General features: G+C 39.6%; 3 protein-coding genes across 5 annotated transcripts in view; 2 read left to right on the forward strand and 1 right to left on the reverse strand.

Annotated features, from left to right (window-relative positions):
* The window catches only part of LOC103474357 (uncharacterized), an 11,434-nt gene extending 10,904 nt beyond the window's left edge, over positions 1-530 (forward strand). Inside the window, exon 6 of the mRNA XM_008425241.2 lies at positions 15-530. Coding sequence (XP_008423463.1) covers positions 15-530 — 516 coding nt within the window. The remainder of the gene's footprint in view (positions 1-14) is intronic.
* A 4,779-nt stretch (positions 531-5,309) lies between these two features.
* Positions 5,310-17,747, reverse strand: LOC103474290 (porphobilinogen deaminase). Of its 3 annotated transcripts, none has more exons than XM_008425132.2 (14): positions 17,485-17,747; positions 15,238-15,291; positions 14,863-14,935; positions 13,401-13,450; positions 13,163-13,218; positions 11,906-11,983; positions 10,605-10,682; positions 10,395-10,470; positions 8,003-8,116; positions 7,875-7,913; positions 7,666-7,785; positions 7,524-7,577; positions 6,507-6,593; positions 5,310-6,431 (listed from the first exon to the last, which is right to left on the reverse strand). In XM_008425132.2, the coding sequence occupies exons 1-14, from the start codon at positions 17,506-17,508 to the stop codon at positions 6,255-6,257; spliced, it is 1,080 nt and encodes a 359-aa protein (XP_008423354.1). In that variant the 5' UTR covers positions 17,509-17,747; the 3' UTR covers positions 5,310-6,254. The 3 variants fall into 3 exon arrangements, with proteins under 3 accessions (XP_008423354.1, XP_008423353.1, XP_008423352.1); XM_008425131.2 differs by lacking the exon at positions 17,485-17,747 and adding an exon at positions 15,383-15,493 and having other exon boundaries at positions 5,310-6,428; XM_008425130.2 differs by lacking the exon at positions 17,485-17,747 and adding an exon at positions 15,383-15,493.
* Positions 17,748-19,248: 1,501 nt separating this feature from the next.
* LOC103474292 (coatomer subunit delta) overlaps positions 19,249-21,423 on the forward strand; it is a 10,528-nt gene continuing 8,353 nt past the window's right edge. The window contains exon 1 of the mRNA XM_008425134.2: positions 19,249-19,453. Coding sequence (XP_008423356.1) covers positions 19,451-19,453 — 3 coding nt within the window. The 5' untranslated portion in view covers positions 19,249-19,450. The remainder of the gene's footprint in view (positions 19,454-21,423) is intronic.

Below are 21,423 nucleotides of genomic sequence, written 5' to 3' on the forward strand. Positions count from 1 at the left end.
CCCCCCATACACAGGAGCTACACCATATACAGGAGCTACACAATACACAGAAGCCCCCCCATATACAGGTGCTGCCCCATATGCAGGAGTTCCCCCATACACAGGAGTTGCCCCATATTCAGGAGCTGCCCCATATACAGGAGCTCCCCCATATGCAGGAGCTCCCCCATATACAGGAGCACCCCCATATACAGGAGTTCCCCCATATACAGGAGCACCCCCATATACAGAAGTTCCCCCATATACAGGAGCCCCCCTATTTACAGGAGCACCCCCATATACAGAATATCCCCCATACACAGGAGTCCCGGGAATCGTCCCATACACAGGAGCCCCTCCATACACAGGAGCCCCTCCATTCACAGGAGCCCCCCCATACACAGGAGTCCCGGGAATCCTCCCATACACAGGAACCCCCCCATACACAGGAGCTCCCAAAACTACAGAAGTCTCTTCGTTACAATTCACCGAAGGGCAATATGCTGCAAAGTATCCACAGAAGCCTCCCTGTGCATCCCGACCTACAATAACCATGTCCATGCTCCAATGGGGCTCCGCTTACACCACCCTTAGGGAGCTAAGAGTGGTTAAGGACCTGAGGGTGGCACAGAAGAGTCAATTGAAAGACAGCAAAGAACCAATCCATCGAAAGTCAATTTTCTGGACAGCATACAGAGGAGTCTCCCCATTCAAACTTCCCAAAGTGCAGTATGCTGCAGAGCATCCAAAGCAGCCTCCCCATGTCAATTTACGAAAGGATGATTTGCTGCAGAGTATCCCCAAGAGTCTCCCCATGCCAACCCATCGAAAGGCTGTTTGTGGAACTGAAATAGGAACTTTTCCGTGCCAACCCACAGAAGTGCAGTTTGCTGAGGAGCAACCACAGGAGCCTACTCATGCATCCCAACGTTCAAAAACAATGCTGCGACGGGGTCGAGCTGAACCATCCCTAAGGGTAGTGCAGGAGGTCCAATTGAAACACAGCACAGAGCAAGCCCAATGTTCCTTCAGCCAAGTGGTCCCTTTGGCTTCTCAACAAAACTTCATCACCTCACGTAAATGCGGGAAGACGCAGTATGGAAAACTGCAGTTTGACTGGATGAGGGGATCTGTGAAATCTCAGCATTCATTAAAGTGAAAACTGATTTGTTTCAAGAAAACAAAGTATCTTTCCTTCATGTAAGAAAGATTTCTTTGTACACCTTCAATCAGCTTAGCTACTTGTTTTACTCCACATGGAATTATTTCTAGAAAATGTTTTCATTCACATGGAAGTGCAGAGAGCACCGTAAAATGCTATTTTCCCTCTGGATCTATGGGTGGCGCCAAACATGAAGTATGGAACATATGTATGGTAGGGGTGTAGTGAAACAATAATTTCACGATACGATACAATATACGATATTCTGGTCACAATACGATATGTATCACAATATTTGTTGAGCAGTACAATTCGATACTATTCAGTGCATTTTTACGATTTTCTGAAAGATTTTAGAAGGACAGAGCAATTTTAGTGACATTTTGTGTTCCATAGGCTTGAATTTAGTTACTGTAAACTTATTAAAAGCACCAACTACACAATACCTGGCTCTGATTGGACAGTCTAACAGTCTGCATCTGGACAAAATGAATCAAAGATGCAGTGAGAAAATTAATTTCTGTCATTTAATTCATGTGGATTTGACATAAAACTCAAAAGTTTAATGGTAATCCAGGAGCAGAGTGGGGWGATTATCAGCCTCTGTAGACTCTCAATATGCAAATGACTGCACTTATGTTTTTTCTTTTGGACACTGTGGCTGCATTTTGGAGTAAAAATGCAGCCACAAATGCAGTCTTTTGGACTATAGGGGAAAAGGCTTTTCTACCTTGGCTCCCGGAGTTAGCCGTGACTGTAAGATGCTTTCTTCTAACTGCTTAAGTAGTGGCTCCGCCTCACCCCGTAGTGATCGACTCCCTGCAGCTACCCAGCACCGCTATTCCCCTGCTTGCATCTCTGATCTCAGAGGCTAATGTCCATGGATCTTACCACAGGAGCCACGTTTCATTGGCTAATGCCCATTTCACGGCACAGCGCAGCTACCACGTGCTTGACCGTGTCACAAACACAAGCTACAGTAGTAAATACATGCTAATGTACATTGTGGACTAGCAGACCTACAGAAGGTTTTTGCCGAAACTTTCTTTTTCGAAAGGACTCGAAAAAGAATGGTTCTCCACTGTCAGTGGGGTATATGTACAGGCGATGTCAGGTATCCCGATTGTATTTGTGGAACTAAAATTCACAGATTTCCAAAATCTGAAACGGAATGCCTTGCTTGGATCAAAGCTTGTGCACAACCACATTTGCAGCTCGACTGTCGTAGGATCAATAAGAACAAAGGATTGTCTGCTGGTGTAAGTATTATTGCTTTGCTTTCTGAATGAAAAAAAGAAAGTCAATAAACACATCCATCATGAAAACCTTTTAGCCAAGTACAGCATAATGGCAATACCGATATAACTTCTCCACCTTGAAGCCTGTCTGTTACAGTCTTACGTTAGCTGAACAGATCAATATGCAATGTGTAACGTATCTGACATACATTAAGATTTTATTTGACCTGAAAAGGCTTTTTACTAAACTGTAATCATGTTAGCCACGCTAGGACCAAGTACAGTGCATCAGGCCTAGGCACATTCGAACATTTGCCAACAACAGAAATCACTGATTTCAAAAGTAACCCTCAAAAYCATGAATGCTCACTTACCCAGCCTTGCAAGAACAATAGGTGTCAGTGATCTTGTCCACAGCTATATTTATGCTGAGGATCTGCTGTTTTCCTCATCAACCGGTAGCATTTATAGCTGCGATGCGCACAATGTTGGAGGCATCGCGTGGCTAAAACAACTTGATGTCGTCCAAAAAAGATGACATGAACTTGTTGGTTCCCATGTCCATTGTCGTGGCTGATATTTTGTGAAAATCTGGCAGAAATGCTAATCGATTCAGAAATACTCTGCAGAGTCAGTTGAAATAAAAGACGCCATGTTTACACATAGAAACTAAGCCCCGCGAGGCTTTGTTTGTGAGACATGAAGTCACATGGGGTTTTCGAGGGGCGTTTCTGGGCGGAGCTTTGGTAAAGTCCATAAAGAAGAGAGTAATGACGAAGCTGTGGTCAGAGTTCTGTCGTGCAGCTCAACAGTGTCCAGTCAAACTCCAGTGTGAAACACCGGTCATAATAGATTGTGTCTGGAGTGTCGGGTCTCGCGCTGCAACTAGAGAGGCGAATCCGACCATTTTCACTGCGCTTCTGATCGTTTCTCGGGAAAACAGTTCATGTAATCATATCAATGTTGTAACTTTCAGTTTTATCGGCAGCTGCTGTTAAAAAACAAACAAAAAAACAGAATTGTAAAATAAATAAATAAATGAGGTCTTGTGTGGAGTTCTTCTTTTTGTGTTGTTTTTTAACCGTCAAGAAAATCGTCGTTTTCCAACTTTTGTCACTCAAGCCTAACAAATAAAACACATTGTGTATATTTATAATTGTTCATTGCTGATAATAAAAGAATGAAAGCTGGCAGCAGGGCACAAAAAATTAAGACTTTCTGAAGTGTAGGCTTTCTGGAAAATCCCGTTCTAATGTAAAGTATGACAGATTACTGGATAAAATAAATTTCTAGTTGATTGTGTAAATTGACATGCAAAATTTGCTTTCATCCGAAAAAAGTACTTTGGACCACTGAGCAACAGTCCAGTGCTGCTTCTCTGTAGCCCAGGTCAGACGCTTCTGCTGCTGTTTCTGGTTCAACGGTGGCTTGACCTTTGACCTGGGGAATGCAGCACCTGTAGCCCATTTCCTGCACACGCCTGTGCACGGTGGCTCTGGATGTTTCTACTCCAGACTCAGTCCACAGCTTCCTCAGGTCCCCCAAGGTCTGGAATCGGTCCTTCTCCACCATCTTCCTCAGGGTCCGGTCACCTCTTCTCGTTGTGCAGCATTTTCTGACACACTTTTTCCTTTGAGTTTTGAGTAATGAACCAGGCTGGGAGTTTTTAAAAGCCTCAGGAATCTTTTGCAGGTGTTTAGAGTTACTTTGTTGATTCAGATGATGAGGTTAACGGCTCGTTAAGAGAACCTTTTCATGATATGCTAATATTTTGAGACAGGGATTTTGGGTTTTCATGAGCTGTTTGCCAAAATCATCAGTATTAAAACAATAAAATACCTGAAATATTTCAGTTGGTGTGCAATGAATCTAAAATATATGACAGTTTAATTTTTATCATCACAATATGCTATTTTTTTGAGAAGGACCTGTATATGATACCAGTTCCATTACTATTTGACAGTTTAACTTAGTGCCACCATCTTCCATAGTGAATATTATCTGTTCTCAGAATTTAAATGCTTTCAAACCCTGGCACCCGAGAACTACCACACACAGATGTTTCTGGTACAGACTCACATTGATGGATAAATGTGATATACAGTATGCCTGTTCTCTCACTGATCTACAAACGTCTGCACGTATTTTTAGATTGTATATGGTTGATAAAGTGAATATSATAAATATATTTATATTTGAATAGAAAATAGATTTCAGATTATGTTAGTTTTTAATTTTAGATCATTTAGATCAGGGGTGTCAAACTCCAGTCCTAAGGGCCACTGTCCTGCAGTTTTTAGATGTGCCACAGGTACAAAACACTGAATGAAATGGCTTAATTACCTCCTCCTTGTGTAGATCAGTTCTCCAGAACCTTGCTAATGATCTAATTATTCTATTCAGGCGGTGCAGCAGAGGCACATCTAAACGTTGCAGGACAGCGGCCCTTCAGGACTGGAGTTTGACATCTGTGATTTAGATAGTACATATCATTTTATGTYCTTTTTTTGGCCTGGGGCCAGCTCCTTACATCAAGGTACAACAAGGTTCCATTAGGATTCATCGCCGTCCTTAACCCACCTGCTGCTGCTCACTGCCAGTCAGCTGACAGAAAAAACAAAAAAAGTCTCGCTTACGAGACAATTTCTGCTGTTTGGGAATATTTTGTGATGTTAAAAAGTACAGGAAGTCATAATCTAAAAACTAGCAGAGCACTAGTCCTGTTGCCTAGCAACAACTACAGGCTAGGTACAGGAACGGATAGGTAGACGGTGTTTTGCTCTGTAGAGCACAAAAAAATTATATTCTTCCCTCAAATATTTCTTCAGAATTTAGCAAGTGTTTTTCATTTTCTATGTATGAAAATATACAAATAAATACATGTTATATCATTAATTTAAAGGTTATAGGGTAGTTTTCAACAACACGCCTAACAATTTTTGCTTTATGTTTTTGTAAAAAGCAGATAGATAAGGAAAGAATTCTAGTCTCAAATTTATGGGAAAAGACCATCGCTATGATCCCGCCAGACCCTCAGAGCAGCCTGAGCCTCACGCATCAGAGGAACCTCAGTGAGGCTGAAATAGACACGTAATTTCAGACACACATATTCAAATGTTTGTGCGAACGCAGTTCTAATCACCTGCTCTTGCCAGCCATTTTCTATTCATGCAAACATTTTTCACATTGTAAGTAAAACTTAAAACATCTCTATTTGAAAAGAACAGAAAACTGAACTGCAGGAACGGTTTTGAAGCTACAGCTTCAAGCGCGAAAATGTCTGGTTCAGTGCAGAGTTGTGCAGATCCCAGCCTCACTCTCCAGTTCTGGTACGGGCAGCATTGGACTCAACATTTCCTTCCAGCTTACATTTAATCTCTTATAGAGGTAGGATGCATGTCGTGAAAATCATGCACATTCAGAACATGCATTATGAAAGCTTTAAAAAGGGAATGCGTTTTKGTTTTTAATAACAGTGCAGATAAGATCTTCCTTTCTGTGTCACTTGGATGATGGTGACACGTCCTGGACTCGTTTCAGTCGGTGATGCAGGGGCTGAAGGCCGTTTGTGTTCCTCCCAGATCATCCCAGTGGGCTGATGTGTGTGTGGTTAAGGAGATGGTTCACTGAGGTAAGTACAGGCTAGCACCCAAACCAAGACCCACAAACAGAAGGGACTCCTGACAAACTAATGTTCTGAGCGCAACTTTGGTTGAAGTAGTGTCTGCACAACACTGTTTCTTAATCGACTGGGCTTTAAATTAGCACCACATAAGACTGAGGTTGTGGTTTTACTTGAAACAAGGTTGCGTTAGACTGAACAGACACAGTCCCTTCCATTGGAGGCCTGGGGGAGGGGGGTTTAGGGGGTGGGATTATCTGGCGTCATTGAGCTGCCGGGCCACTGTCAGGATCTCCTTGGCTCCTTTGCTTAGTAGTAAATCAGCCAGTTTGATGCCCAGCCGCTCAGCCGCATCCTGGGCTTCAGCTGGGACTTTCATGGCTGTGACTCCCACTCTCTGGACCTGCTCGTCCACCCTCTCCAGGCTCTGCTGAGAGTGGACATCAGTAGAAAGATTAAACCTGAGAATTGACAGTTGGAAGAAGAGCAACACTTTCACACTCACCTCATCGCCGGGAGCGATGCTGGTCTGCATGGTTTCTTTGATGCTCTGTGATCCATCTAGACTGTACACGGCACCGGTCATGTAGAGCTGAAAAAGGACGGGCAGGTTTACAGTTTGAGCGAAAATTTCCTTCTGTCTTCAAGAATATTTTTGAAGAAGTTTGTCAAACTGATGCACAAATATGTGTCAAACAGCATAAAGTAGGGTTGACTGGAAAATTAAAATCGCGTGTCTCATTTTAGATCAATACAGTAGAGTTTGACCTGTTGGTTTGGACAATCAGTATGTAAATGCGTTTGCTGAAGTCAAGTCTGCAAGTGACTGGTTTGAGTCAATCAGAGGGAAGCAGGTCTGTGTTTGTTAAATCAGTGAATGAGTAAGAATTCACAAAATCCTTAATTTTTACATTTTTTAATTATTATTGAAATAAGTTTTCATGTTCATCCATCCATCATCTTACCTGAGCTCAGGTCAGGGAGGCAGCAGTTGGCTAAGCAAGGGAACCCAGACTTTCCTTGGTTATATTAGCTAACTGTATAAAGTTAACTTTATACTTTATACAGTTAGCTAATGCTAACTAACTTTATGCAGTTAGTTAACATTAGCTACTTATCGCTAATATTAGCTAATACAACCTGACTTTATACAGTTATTAGTGACAGTTAGGTAATWTCTGACTGTAGCTAATATTAGCTAACTATGAAGTTAGCTAATGGTAACTAACTTTATACATTTAGCTACAGCTAAAGCACTGACTATCTTAATACTACTTCTACTATATAACCATGCATTTTTAATTTCCGGTGCCGAACCAGTTGGAATAAATGGCTTACTTTCCTTAAAGTGCTTACAAGTTAATGTATGATATCGTAACTTGAACTGGGAGGTMCTGATACCAGAGGAATGATTGGTTTGGGAGAAATGAGGGGTCCATATGCACCGTAGCCGTACTTTAATCAGTCAAAGCAGCAGGCAGTAACCAACAAGGCAGAGTTCTCCATTTTCCAGCATTCTTACCTGGGAGTCCTTCACCTTGGTGTGCACAGCCACAGGAACACTACACCCGCCCTCCTATTAGTAAAAGTTATTCTGAATAAAAATCAACGCCTTAATTTAAACGCTAACAAATTTGTTCAAATAACGCAGGCTTTTGTTGTACCAGTTGTTTGAGGAAAGCTCTCTCAGCAATGCAGCGCAGCACAGTGTCAGGGTCATGGAGGACAGACACCATCTCCAGGATGTCTGTATCTCTGGCCCGGACCTCCACTGCCAAAGCCCCCTGAACACAAACACACAGGAGTTCATTACAACACGATTGTGCACAGTTACCTTTCCATCACACAAACTGAACAAAATGTATTCCTCTACCTGTCCAACAGCATACATACAGTCTTCAGGCTCCAGGATCTAGAAGTAGGATCAGAGAGTTTGTTAGATGTTAACCAATCAGAAACATCCATGAGAGGATCTGATATCATCATCATCAGAAGGGGTACCATGCTGATTCGGTTCTCCCAGCCCATCCTCTGCAGGCCGGCAGCAGCCAGGATGATGGCAGCAAAATCGTCCTTCTCATCCAGCTTCTTCAGACGCGTGTTCAGGTTCCCACGCTGAGAGCGGCCGTTAAAGAAACACAACACCTTAGAGGAAACTGGAAACGTGTTGTTTTCTACACTCCCTGGAAATATTATTCATATTCCTTTAACTTTTTCACTTTTAAAGCCAAAGACTTCAAAGTATTTTAAAAGGAATTTGAGGTAACAGACAAACACAAAGTAGGGCATAATTATGAGGTCATTTTGAATTGAACCGTTTTGGACATAAATGCCTGAAATACTTTTCAACTTTATTTTTGTAGCCTGTAGCTGCGTTTCCATTACAAATGTTGACAAAACTTTGTCAATATTCCATGAATAAGTCTGTTCACACGATGAGTCCTTAAAAAATATGAGACGCCGTCGTCCTCCCACCACTTCCTGTCGTCTTCTTCGTGGTTTGGGCCAGTGGCAACATCTGGTTGTTGATCATGTGACTTGTGTTATCCGAAAAGTGCAGTTTTGTGTTACAGTTTTGCGACATGAACCAATTTTAATACGATGTGAAGCCCACCTCATCACAGCGGCAAAACTTTTAATGGAAAAACAAGAGATTTTTTTTTTTATTGTTGTTTCCATTAAGCAAATTTAATTTTGAAATCTCAAATTGAGCAATTATAAGGTCAACGGAATCGCAATTTGTCTTTTTTCATGCACTTCACAAATATCCATCACTTGTATGGAAAAAGCACACAGAATGTGACAAAGTTCAAATCAGATAAATACTCTGGTCATCTCCATGTCATGCTGATGAGGCCTAACAAGTTCAGAGTGAAAAGAAGAAAACTGTCAGAAAGGATACGATGTCAAAAGCAATTTTAAAAAATCCTGCAAGAATTGGGTCTCGCAGATGTATGGGGATCTTTCCATGAATATGACCGTGAATTTACTTTTTACTCAACGAGACATAACATACATTCTAGAATTGATTATTTTTTTATGTTCAATAAGGACCTTCACAGAGTGAAAGATTGTATAATAGGACAAAGAGACATCTCCGATCATTCTCGTTTAACTATGAAAATTAATTTAGTTAGAAGCCCTAAAAACACGCAATAGAGGCTTAACACAAGTTTATTAAATAGTATGGAATTCAAAACGGAAATGGCAGAAGAGCTTAAAACTTACTTAGAATTTAATGATAATGGAACAGTTAGCTCTACAATTCTGTGGGATGCGGCTAAAGCATGTATTAGGGGTAAAATAATTGCAAAATGTGCTCATTTAAAGAAGATCAGAGCGAAAAAACTAACAGACTTGCAGGAAAATTTAAAAAGATTGGAGCAGCTGCATTCGATTAACAAAAACCCTTCCATACTGGAACAAATGAGGCCGGTTAAGCAGGAGAGTCACAAAATTTTAAATGAGGAAATTGAAAAAAAGCTTAAATATATGAGACAAAGGTATTATGAGGCAGGGCCTAAAGCTTCTAAGGTGCTTCATGGAGGCTCAGGAAACAGGTGGAAAACACAAACTAACAATGAATAAGAACTCAACTGATTATGTCAGACAACGATGGGAAAAGGAAGCAAATGTTTCACCTGAGGTCTGGTTGCGGATTTGGAGGAATATTCTGTCCACCACAAATTCTTTAACATGGCGCGATTTCTGTTGGAAGAATCTAATCAGATTTTTTATTACACCAAAGCAGAAATCGTAGCTGGGTGGTTCTCAGTCCTCTTGCTGGAGGGAGTGTGGGGTGGTTTCTGCAGACTGTTTTCATATCTTTTGGGACTGTCCACAGTTAAAAACCTTCTGGAAGGATGTTAATTGAGTAATCTATGAAATTCTGGGTATAACTTTAGTCTTTTCATTTCCTGCCATGTACCTTGGAATACTTCCTGACGGACTCAATAATAAGGACACATACATGTTGAAGATATTTCTGATTGCAAGCAAGAAGGTGATTACTAAATGCTGGCTCCAACCTGGACCCCCTACTCTGAGGCTCCTTGTGAATATCATAAACTTGATATACAATATGGAAATGTTGACATTTACAATACGTCTCCAGAAGGAGAAAGGAGAGAGACTTTGGGAAAAATTGGATTATTTTATAATCAAAAGTGTGTAACAGTTGATGGTTGTGATTCTACATCACTCGGACAGACACCTGGGAGCTTTCCTCTGTATTTATTTTATTTTATGTAACTTCATACAGAGAAATGCCTGCATTGTAATATGGTCACCAGTGTGACTATCTGCTGCCTGCCCTAGCCCTCATGTTCTGAATGTATGTGTTGTTTAAAAACGAATAAATAAAAAGTATGTATATAAAAAAAAGAAAGGATACAATGTCCTTGAACTCCAGATGGGGAAACCTCTTCTTCAGCTGGGCAGCGCGGCGTAATGAACTCGTGCCAATAACACTGCACACACACACACACACACACAGACACACACGCACACACACACACACACACACACACACACACACAGATCCATAGTATGAAACATCATCTGTTCATAACCTACAACTTCAAGTTTCCTAAACGAGCTCCACCTTTTCTCTGGAAGAGTGTCCAGAGTTTTTCCTGTGTTGCTTGGATGGAGCACCACTGCATCATGGGGGTTTTCCCTCCTGAAACAAAGGACACAAGTGGTACATGCTGCTTGACCCTCTGTCCCCTCCATCTGCCCACTGACATGAAGACACTGACTAATAATAGACTTATTATGAACACAGAGCCACTTTCCAACTCTGCTGCTGGGAAGAAATACTAAAGTTTGTGGAAGAAACTAGAATTATCTAAAATTTGTAAACGTGGTATTTTGGTTCTTAATAAAAATAATGTTTTAATGTTTACCAGGTTTTTGAAAAATTAAAAATCATTACAATCAATCATAACATGTTTAAATAAAATGTGTGAAAGATTCTAATGGATACAGGTTAAGTAATACAAAAGTAACAAATCTGCTTCAGTGAAAGATGAACGTCTCCGTCCCCCCATGTTGCTGCTCAATAATCTGAATACAGTTACAGTCTAAAGTAATTACTCAACTTCATGTGAAAAAGTTCTGTAGGATTTTCTGCTCCTAATTAATAATCTTCCTCAAGAGAACAAAACCTGTCATGACTGTATCAGTCACTCCAGGAAGGTGCAACTATTAATACAAATAGTCACAAATCCTGCACAGCCCTGACATTTTCATTAGTCATCACACCTTATTATATTCTGTATTTACTTCTTCTTTTATCAATTGCTGCAACTTGGCTGAATTTTGACCAATCCTCCCTGCCCCATTCCAATCTAACTTCCCGTTTCATGACATCCCATTGCTAGTTACTTGTTTCTTTTCTTCAATGGCTGCATTTACATTAATCATAAAATTGCACTTTTTTTTCTTATTTAATAAAAACAAAGCAATTATAAAATTGTGATTTTTTTTACATGAGCAGAATATCAACAAGGATTTGCACATATTTGTAATGAAAATCCAGCTATTGTTGCTCATAATGTGTCGACACCATGAGCCTTTATTTTCCTCCTCCATATTGAGTGATACACAGAAAAGCACAGAATTGTTGCTCATTTCCTCTCTGTGGGGTTGTGTGTGGGGGGAGGGGGGCATCACTAAGCATTTGTCCTTCAGTCATCAAAATGGCCAGCAACAGCCCTGCTTGTGGGCAAACTTCCTTTAACTATGCTTGTCAGCAGCAACTCCCCACCATAGCAATGTTCTTCTAGAGCTGATGACTTCCTGTTTGCTCACTAACAGGAGCAGTACTTCCTTGGTGTCTGAGCTGCAAACAGAACAAGATGTGACCTGAAACGCTCCAGAGACTGCAGACTGTGGACCTACTTCAGCACAGCTCCGATGGTGAACCCTGCAGGCAGGCTGGTGGGAAGATCCTTCAGCGAGTGAACGACAAGGTCGACCCTGCAGGTCACACAGGAAGGACATCACTTACACCATGTTGCACTGGAATAATGCATTCATTCAGCTGCAGCCCGGAAGCAGCTGCTACATCTGAGGCTGACTCCAGGTTACACTGGAGGGGTTTCCCTCTGGAGGACTTCCTTTAAAGCATGCAAAAGTATTCATACCCACTCGCATTTTGTCTCAATATATTTCAATGGATTTTGATGTGATAGAACACAACGAGGACAGAAATGAGGGGGAGTAAAATTGAACTTGTTTTTTTTTTATTTTTACAATTTAAAACTGAAATTAATCTGGATTAAACATTCCTCAATCAATATTCTGTAGAAGAAGCAGCTTTCAGATTTTCATTGTGAAAAAATCAGATATCATTTCTTCATGCTACTTTGTTTTGGCCTGTCAAAGAAATGAATCGATTAATCGCAGTGACCAATTATTGAAATAATCGTCAATGAATTTAGTAATCAATTCATCATTTACTAGAGCGTACTGACTTCAGAACAAGCCATATGCTGAAAGAACAACACAGTCAGATTTAATTAAGTCGAAGCTGCACAATAAATATATATATTTTGCATACAAGATTAAAAAAAAAAAGTTCTTCATCTATAAATCTGTCCCACCCAGAACTCCTCAAGTGGCAACTTTAGTTTCAACTGGTTCAAATTCTGTAATAAAAGCTCCTAAGCTCCTTTGCTACAGATGATCAAGTGTACATCAAAGCAATACATTTTAGGTAATAAAATATTTCTTATTTTTAAAAAAAATTATTTGCATTTTTAAGTGTTTTCAAATATTGTAGAACATAAGTTAAAAGTGGTTAAATAAAAAAATCTGCAKAGTGCCTTTTTTTTTATCTCAATCAATTAGCTGTGAGAACAATTTATTATCAAAGTAATCGTTAGCTGCTGCCCTGTTCTGTCACAAAAACTCCCCAAGAAGCAGATGAAGGTTGTGGTTGTAAAATGAAAAAAGGCAAAAAAGATCAAAGGGTGTGAATTTGCTTGCACATCAAATGTGCAGACAGGCCCAACAGCAACATGTATTTTCTGTTATGAAATGAATGAATCCTTAATCAACTTAGTTGCTATTCTTCCTTTATTCCAACAAAGAGCCTTGAGTGTCAGCTGGACCTTTACACAGTACAAAGGATTCTGCAGTCAGTGTCACACTTACTCATTCCTCTCCAGGGCGTTCTCCAACTCTTTGGTGAATAAACTCTTCTCACCAATCTGAAGGAAAGATTTATAAAATGAAAATATTTATTATCCAGACCTGCAGGTTCCTTACTTTTCAAGACTGCACATATAACAACAAAGTAAAATCTGCTGGGTGTAGACTCCAGGTTAGACTTAAACTGTTTGAAACTTTGAGCAGCACAGAGTACATATGACACCGGAATGATAAATCTTACCTTTGATAAAGCTCTGTCAAGGATTATATCTCCTGTTGTTGACATGGCAACTAGAAGACATAAGATATTTATTTATGATAGTTGGGATCAATACCAAGAACAACAAAGAGATGTGGTCATACAGGTCTAAACAGTGAGAGCTCCACATCTGCAACCATCACACAGGGCTCTCTGCTCCAGGCAGCAGGGCAGTGAAGATAAGATCACTTGGCTCCCTGTAAATCACCTTATTTCTATCAAATTATGATCTGTGGCTTTTTCTAAATGTACTACAGAATATAGAAAGAAAATATGTTATAGTTTGTGTAGTAGTAGCAGTAGGATACAGTGATTCTTCATGACAGATAAAGCACATATTATCAGCAAATGTCCAGGAAGTCTAGTTCCTAAAGAGGAAATTCTGAAGAAATGATTATTCCACAGTTCTGTATGAGACTCATTTTCCAAAATTGGGCAATCATCACATTTTAGTCATTTTAGTCAGTCGTGTAGTCATGGGAATTGAAAAATKATTTAGCTGTTGGTTCTCTCTGGTATATTATTAACATGTCTATATGTTAATTTTGATTAGCTACTTACACTGATTTTAAAAAGCAATAAATATTCTGTAACACTTTATTTGACTGAATGTGCACAAGACTGTCATGACAGAAACATGACATAACACCTGTCATAAAGATGAAGAAGTCTTCATGAATGTTTATGACTGTTGTCATGAAGTGTCATTCGGTAAATAATTATACTTTTAATGCAAAGTTGACTATTTTAATGGACTTTTAATACAAGTGTTAATGCACCTTTGCATTAAAAGTATAATTATTTGGCAAATAGTGATACTTTAAATGCAACTTTATATGAAAAGCATCATTATTTATCAAATGACACTTCATGACAACACTCAAACATTCATGAAGAAGATTTATCTTCATGGCAGGTGTTATGCACACCCGTCAAATAAAGTGTTGACAAGTGTTAAAAAATTGTTAATGAGCTCATATGTCGATTTCTTCATTAATTTTGTTGCCAATAAGCGGCATTTCAACAAACGCTCCTTTTTCTCCAGACACCATTTTTGCTATGTTTTCACCATCAACACAAAGGATATAAATCACTAATCAATAAAAAAAATGTAACAGACAAAATAAGAAAGACGTAAGTTTGACATTATTTACGTGACAATGCAAGTATAAATGAAGTCATATATTAAAAAATATAAGCTGGTTCTTTTTCATTTTCAGTCAAAGTCATTTCCTCTCTACTTGCAACTAATTAACTAATTACTAGTTTGGATGTCGGAATATAATTTACAGATTAGATTAAAACAGTCACAATAAATGAAACGTGCGCATCCGTTCATGCCAACGATGACTGGAGGTAAACCACAGACTTTATTCAGACCTGGTCTGACTTCACTATCTACTTTTATCTTCGGGCAGAAGAATCCACAGCTCCAGCTGCTCACCTATTTCCAGGTGGAAATCCGGGTAGAGCTCCTTCAGCTTGTCAGCAACACTGTCAGTCTGGATGCGCGCCAGCTACAACAGAAGAAGATAGAAGGAGTTAGTTTTTATTTAATTTTTTATTAGTTCGACCAAATCTAGACAGCAACAAATCCTGAAATCAATACGRAGGGCAGGATGACGAGTTCTTGTCAAGACAAAGCCACTGTTATCTCTGCAGACATCCTGCTCAGCTGCCTCCGCAGCCGAATGGCCGCATCAGATAATACATATTCAACTGACATTCTGGATCTCTGGAGCATCTCGACCCAGGTTCAGAACAAGAGGCAAAGAGAGAGGAGAAAATGTAACGGAGAAGTAGGAAAAACTGAGCGTACCTGGCTTTTGCGAGTTCCGATCYTGATGACCCGGCTGACTTTGCCGTTCCCGTCCTGACAGAGTGAAAAAAAACAATTTCAACAATCTCAGTCAAAGAATCTCTGATCGCTCCGAGCACAGCACCTTCCCTCTGCTGTCCTTCACCTGGATGTACTTATAGGGTCCTTCCTCCATCACTCTGGTTCTTCGCTCTGAGCCGCTGAACTGTAGAGCTTATTGTGTCTGGGTCTGCCTGCTGTGTCTTGGTAAAAGGCTCTGTGCTGACTGAGGTCATATAGTCTCAAGAAACAGTGGTGTGATCACTGATAGTCCCCTCCTGCCACCCTCCCCCTTCTGGAGACCCACACCTACTGATCTCTGCTTCTGACAGATAAGTGTGCCGTTAGAAAAGGCAGGGATGGGCATCTGAGACGGAGGCCTGCTGGCTGCAAGGTGTGTACACACTATGAAACGTGTAGCCCTCACATTTCATAGTGAGGGCTACAGGTGGAAGACCTGGGTCACAGTTTTTATGAATGGAAAACTGAGAGTCAATATAAAGAGATGACATTCTTACTGACATTCTTACTACTCAAGAGTGGAGACATTCGCAAGGCAAAATAAATTCTTAGCAGCACCAAAATAACCAAATCCTGAAAACTTTGTGACTCTCAGGACTTTGTGTGAGGTTTGAACTAGGGAGTCAATTGGTTGAAAAAGAAGAAATGATCTAACATTGGTCAACAAAAACTAGGAAACAGCTGAAAGAGACACAAATACTAAAAATGTTTGAGCAAATTCAAATTCAAAAATACTTTCTTGATCCCAAAGGGAAATTAAATATTGTTGTAGCCCATATTACTTCAAATTCTTTGAAGTCTTTGTACAGTAATACAAATAGTTTTATCAAATAAATATACATAATAGCAATTAGTCATTCAAAGTATTATTAGATTAATTCTCTGTAGGCACATTTATTTGCCCAGGAGGTTCAACAGAAGGCAAAAGCCACAACTACCATTTTAGCACACCTTCCACTTTAGAGTAACGTCTGATACAGCAGAGCTTCAGCCCCAGAATAACTTCAGCTTTAGCGTAACCTTAGTTCTACCATAACTTCCGTATTAACATGACTTCAGTTTAAGCGAAACATGTTTTAGCATGAATTCCGTATTAGCATGACTCCCATTTAGCGTCACTCAGTTGTAGCTTAACTTTAGTTTTAGCAAAACTTTAGTCTGAGCTTAACTTCCACTTTAGCATAGCTTTCATTTTGGTTTTTGTTGCTGCATTGTGGATTTTGTTTTTTATCAACCCTTCTGGTTCTCTGTAATTTATTCGACCCTGAAACCAAATCCGTTGATATTCTGGTGTGCCACCTCCTCACCAAGTTCTGGGAGACYCAACCTGAACTCTCAGGTAAAATAACATTTTAAACTATAGAGCACCAGTGTTCTTGGACACAGTGAAGCTGGTACGAAATCATCATGGAGTAAAAGGGTGTCAACCAAGAAAGACTGTTCCAAAATTGTCACATTTGAGCTTAACTGTTTTTATTTTTTTACTTTTTTATTGTGACTACATCTGATTGGGTCCACCTTATGAGGCAAAAGACTACAATTTGTTCTACATAACCATATATAATTTATTCTGTTTGTGAAATTGTAACACATTCATTGAAAATCCTCTCTAAAATTACAACAGATTGATTCATCAAGGCTTCAGTACCAGATTAATTAATTAATAGTGAATTAATTCACTATTAATTCACTAATTTATAGTGAATTAACGTCCTTCAAATAGGATCTCCTTATTGTAGTAGAGGAAGCTACGAATGAATGAATGAATGAATGAATGAATGAATGAATGAATGAATGAAAGTTTATTTTTATTTCGAACAAAAAGGAGAAAATAACTAAAAACAATGAAAAGAAAAGGTTTTAAAAATCACAAGTCAGCTCGAAAAGGAGCAGGAAGAAGTATGAATTTACTAAATCCCTCACCGTTATTACGCTATAATTCATTATAATTCATATGCATGCTTCTGTTCAACGTTATGTTTTCTGAAAATCAGAAGTGACAGTCTCTGGCTAAACTTCGACTCGCCTTTCCCCTCCGCTTTTCTGTCCAATCCAAACTTCTCTTGACTAGCAAACACGAACAAGAGCCAATCAGCGCGCCATAGCTGAGTGACGTAGGCGGAAGTTAACCTAAGCGCCATCAACGTACAGAGAGCAGAAATGAGGGTGATCAGATTAAAAACCTACCTGTGAGCTCGTCTCTTCTGACATGTCGGCTATCTGTTGAACTCAGGTTGTTTTGTGGGACTCAACAAGTTACTTTGTTCGACACTCTGCAAGTAAAAAGAAAATCCTTGCGAATTCTCAGAGCTCTGCTCTCATTCTGCTCCTCATGTGAATGAGTGTGGATCCTTGTGACGTCATCACACAAAGTAGAGGTCATTTCCTCCTTCTGACTAGCGCCCTCTAGGACAGAGGAATCCAAACTTTTTGCACCGCGGGTAAAACTCGCCAAGTCCATCCATCCATCCATCCATCCATCCATCCATCCATCCATCCATTCATCCATCCATCCATCCATCCATCCATCCATCCATCCATCCATTTTCTTGACACCCTTGTCCCTTGGTGGGGTCAGGAGGTGCTGCTGCCTCTCCAGCTAACGTTCGGGCGAGAGGCGGGGTCACCCTGGACAGGTCGCCAGTCTGTATTCGCCAAGTCAAAAGCACTTAAAAAAAAACAAAAAAAAAACGCAAAATTATTTTTCTGTGAATTATTTTTCTTTTTATCTGCTCAGCAAATATTTTGTTAAAACAAAGCAGAAAATAAATTATTGTTGAATAAAACGGGTCTCTGAAGTTAGCTTCCTAACATTTTGGGTCGAATGTTTTCTATTTAGTTGGTCTAAAAATTGATTTCAGTCCATTCTCATCAACAAACACAAGAACCTTTTCAAAAGATTATTGCTTCTATTTGTCTAAGTTTAATGAATTAACCTGTTGAGTAAATAATTGCTGGATGCGTGTGGCCCCACATACAATAATATTAAAATTAATGAAAAAAACAGTCTAAAAAGAAATATTTGTAATGCTGCATAATAAATAAGAACTCCTGAATGTCGTTATTGCTTCATCTATGCCCTTATTTGTTGCATTTTCCATTGTCCTTTTTTTGTTAGTTCATAACCACATACAAAATCGACAGTTTAGTAGGGATTGTATTTTTCATGTAGGCTAAATAAAATCACAGTCAGATTTAAATATATATATATATATATTTCAAATAGAAAAACAACCATAAAAAAAACAAATTTTTATTTTCTTGGGAGTGCAATGTCTGACCCAGAGGGGATATAGCACCAYCTACAGTCCTCTTTGCGAAGTCACTGGTTGAACAGGGTACTATGAGAAAAATGAACTTTTTAACAAATTAACCATCCATCCTTATTGCGGATAATTTGCCCATACAAAACTGAATAACACAGCCTGCATTCGATATGAGTAAAAATGCAACGATAAAATGAGTCTAACATCAACATTTTTGGTAAAACATATGTTTTCACAATTTGGAATAGGTTTAATTCTATTTATAAAGCTTTATTTATGCAGCTTGACCCATTGAGATCCGAGATCTCACTTATAAGAGAGATCTCTTATAAATGRGATATATACTTATAAGAGATCTCGGATCTCTTATAAGAGAGATCCGAGTGTCTGAAAAAAATACTGTTTGTATTTTTTTCAGAGGAAAAAAATACAAACACAGAATAAGCACACATAATTAAAACATTTGACTTAACTAAACAAGTTAATACATTTTTAACAAGAGCTTATACTGTTGTGGTTTTCGTTTCAGTGCCATAATGATATAGTATTTTTGCTGTTGGCGTTGATAAAACAGTCTAGTTTTGGATATTTTGTGAGAAATAAACCCCTGCAGTAACAAACACTCCTCTCTACCCTTCACTTCTCCACGAAGGCCAACATTTTGGAGCCCACGTCACCGGTTTCCACGGTGGGCTGATCCAGCGAGTCTCTTCCGGTGGATACGTGGCTCTCCGCTGCCGCTGCCATATTGACGCTAACTAGCTAACGCTTCACCTTACTCGAAGTCAGCTGTATTCGCAACCTGGCATTCCAGAGTGACGATAAATCTCCCCCAAACCACATACACCACGGACTGAAGAGAGTTCACACATAAAGGGAAACCAAACATGGTGAGTAAAAGCTGAAAGTCATTGTAAATCGTTTTAGTTGTTGTCGGGCCTTGCAGTTATCATAACAGTGGCTAACGCTAGCACGTTTGTAGTCTGTATTCTCTTAAACGGAAACAAGAGAAATTCAGCGGCTGCTTCTACTGACTGCCGAGGCTGACGTTGTGAATATTAGTACACAGCCAATGAATGTTTCTTTTTTACTAAGTCAGTGCGACATGAATCAGGGATATGTAGTCTGCAGACAGTGCTGACGTTAACTAGCTAGCGCTAGTTATCTTCTGTCACTAGCTGGACCCGAGCTAAAGCGTTCAGACTGTCCCCTCGTCAGCCTCCACGAACAACTCTTCTCATACAAAGTATAAACATGTACATATGATCTTTAATATAGTCCCCAACCGATGACAGCTTTGCTATGCTAACCAGTTTTAGCTTGTCTAGAAGCTCAACACGTAGTCAGTTTGCCTTCAACGTCAACGTGGAACAAAAGCAGCCTCTTTCTTTAGGCTGCCATAATGTTCATTAATTTCAATCGTGTTTGAAAGGTGCATGTAAAGCTTAGTTTTCATGGAGGTGGCTTGATATTTCTTAGAGGCATGTTGAGCTATCCCAATATKGTAACGCATTCTGTACAAACAAAACACTGTCTCAAATGTTGCTTTCTGTGTACATGTCGTCAAAATGTCTAATCATTCTAAAGCAACGTCCACTTTATGATGGACACATGATAGACATCACAGAGAAGRCAGAAAATTTATTTATAATTATTCTTTTCTCGTTGATTATCCAAATAATTAGTTCTAAAACATTAAATATTCCCGGTGACACTTTAACACAACGTGAAAGTAAAGGCTCACGTTTGCCCAATTTTGAGGATGAACTGAGATTTGTAACCTGCTTTTCAATCACTTTTTTCTTAAATAGAAGGGTTATAAGACTACATATAGTTATAGGACTGTAGGTAATGGACTACAACAAAATCATATCTGTATCATATTGGGGTGTAGTGAAACAATAATTTCACGATACGATATACAATATTCTGGTCACGATACGATATGTATCACGATATTTGTTGAGCGGTACAATTCGATACTATTCAGTGCATTTTTACTATTTTCTGAAAGATTTTAGAAGGACAGAGTGATTTTAGTGATATTTTGTGTTCCATAGACTTGAATTTAGTTACTGAAAACTGATTAAAAGCACCAACTACACAATACCTGACTCTGATTGGACAGTCTAACAGTCTGCAGCTGGACAAAATGAATCAAAGATGCAGTGAGAGAATTAGTTTCTGTCATTTAATTCTTGTGGATTTGACATAAAACTCAAAAGTTTAATGGTAATCCAGGAGCAGAGTGGGGWGATTATCAGCCTCTGTAGACTCTTAATATGCAAATGATTGCACTTATGTTTTTTCTTTTGGACACTGTGGCTGCATTTTGGAGTAAAAATGCAGTCTTTTGGACTATGGGGAAAAAGGCTTTTCTACCTTGGTTCCCGGAGTTAGCCGTGGCTGTAAGCTGTTTACTACTAGCTGCTAAAGTAGTGGCTCCGCCTCACCCCGTAGTGATCGACTCCCTGCAGCTACGCAGCGCCGCTATTCCCCTGCTTGCATCTCTGAGTAGCTGCCTCTCAGACTGCCAGGATCTCATCGTACTCTCAGTCTCTGATACTCTTTGTCTGTTGCTAATAAGAATGATCAATCAGCCATTGTTACCATGGAAATCCTCACTGCGCCGCGGATTCCTGGGGGTTTTTCCTCTTCGTCTTCCTGCTCAAAACACAGCGCCGCTGCGCGCCCGCTTCGGATGTTATCAACCCATGTTCATTCTTCAGATAATCCTTTATATACAGAACAGAAAACCGCTAAGATAAAAACTAATTACGAAGTGAATGCTACCAGTCAAAATTTGCATTAATTTCGCGATCTCACTGCTTTTGCAGCTGCTCAGTTCACGCCGCTACTC

Source organism: Poecilia reticulata, linkage group LG13 (genome assembly GCF_000633615.1).
Source record: "Poecilia reticulata strain Guanapo linkage group LG13, Guppy_female_1.0+MT, whole genome shotgun sequence".
In the NCBI taxonomy this organism is placed as follows: Eukaryota; Metazoa; Chordata; class Actinopteri; order Cyprinodontiformes; family Poeciliidae; genus Poecilia; species Poecilia reticulata.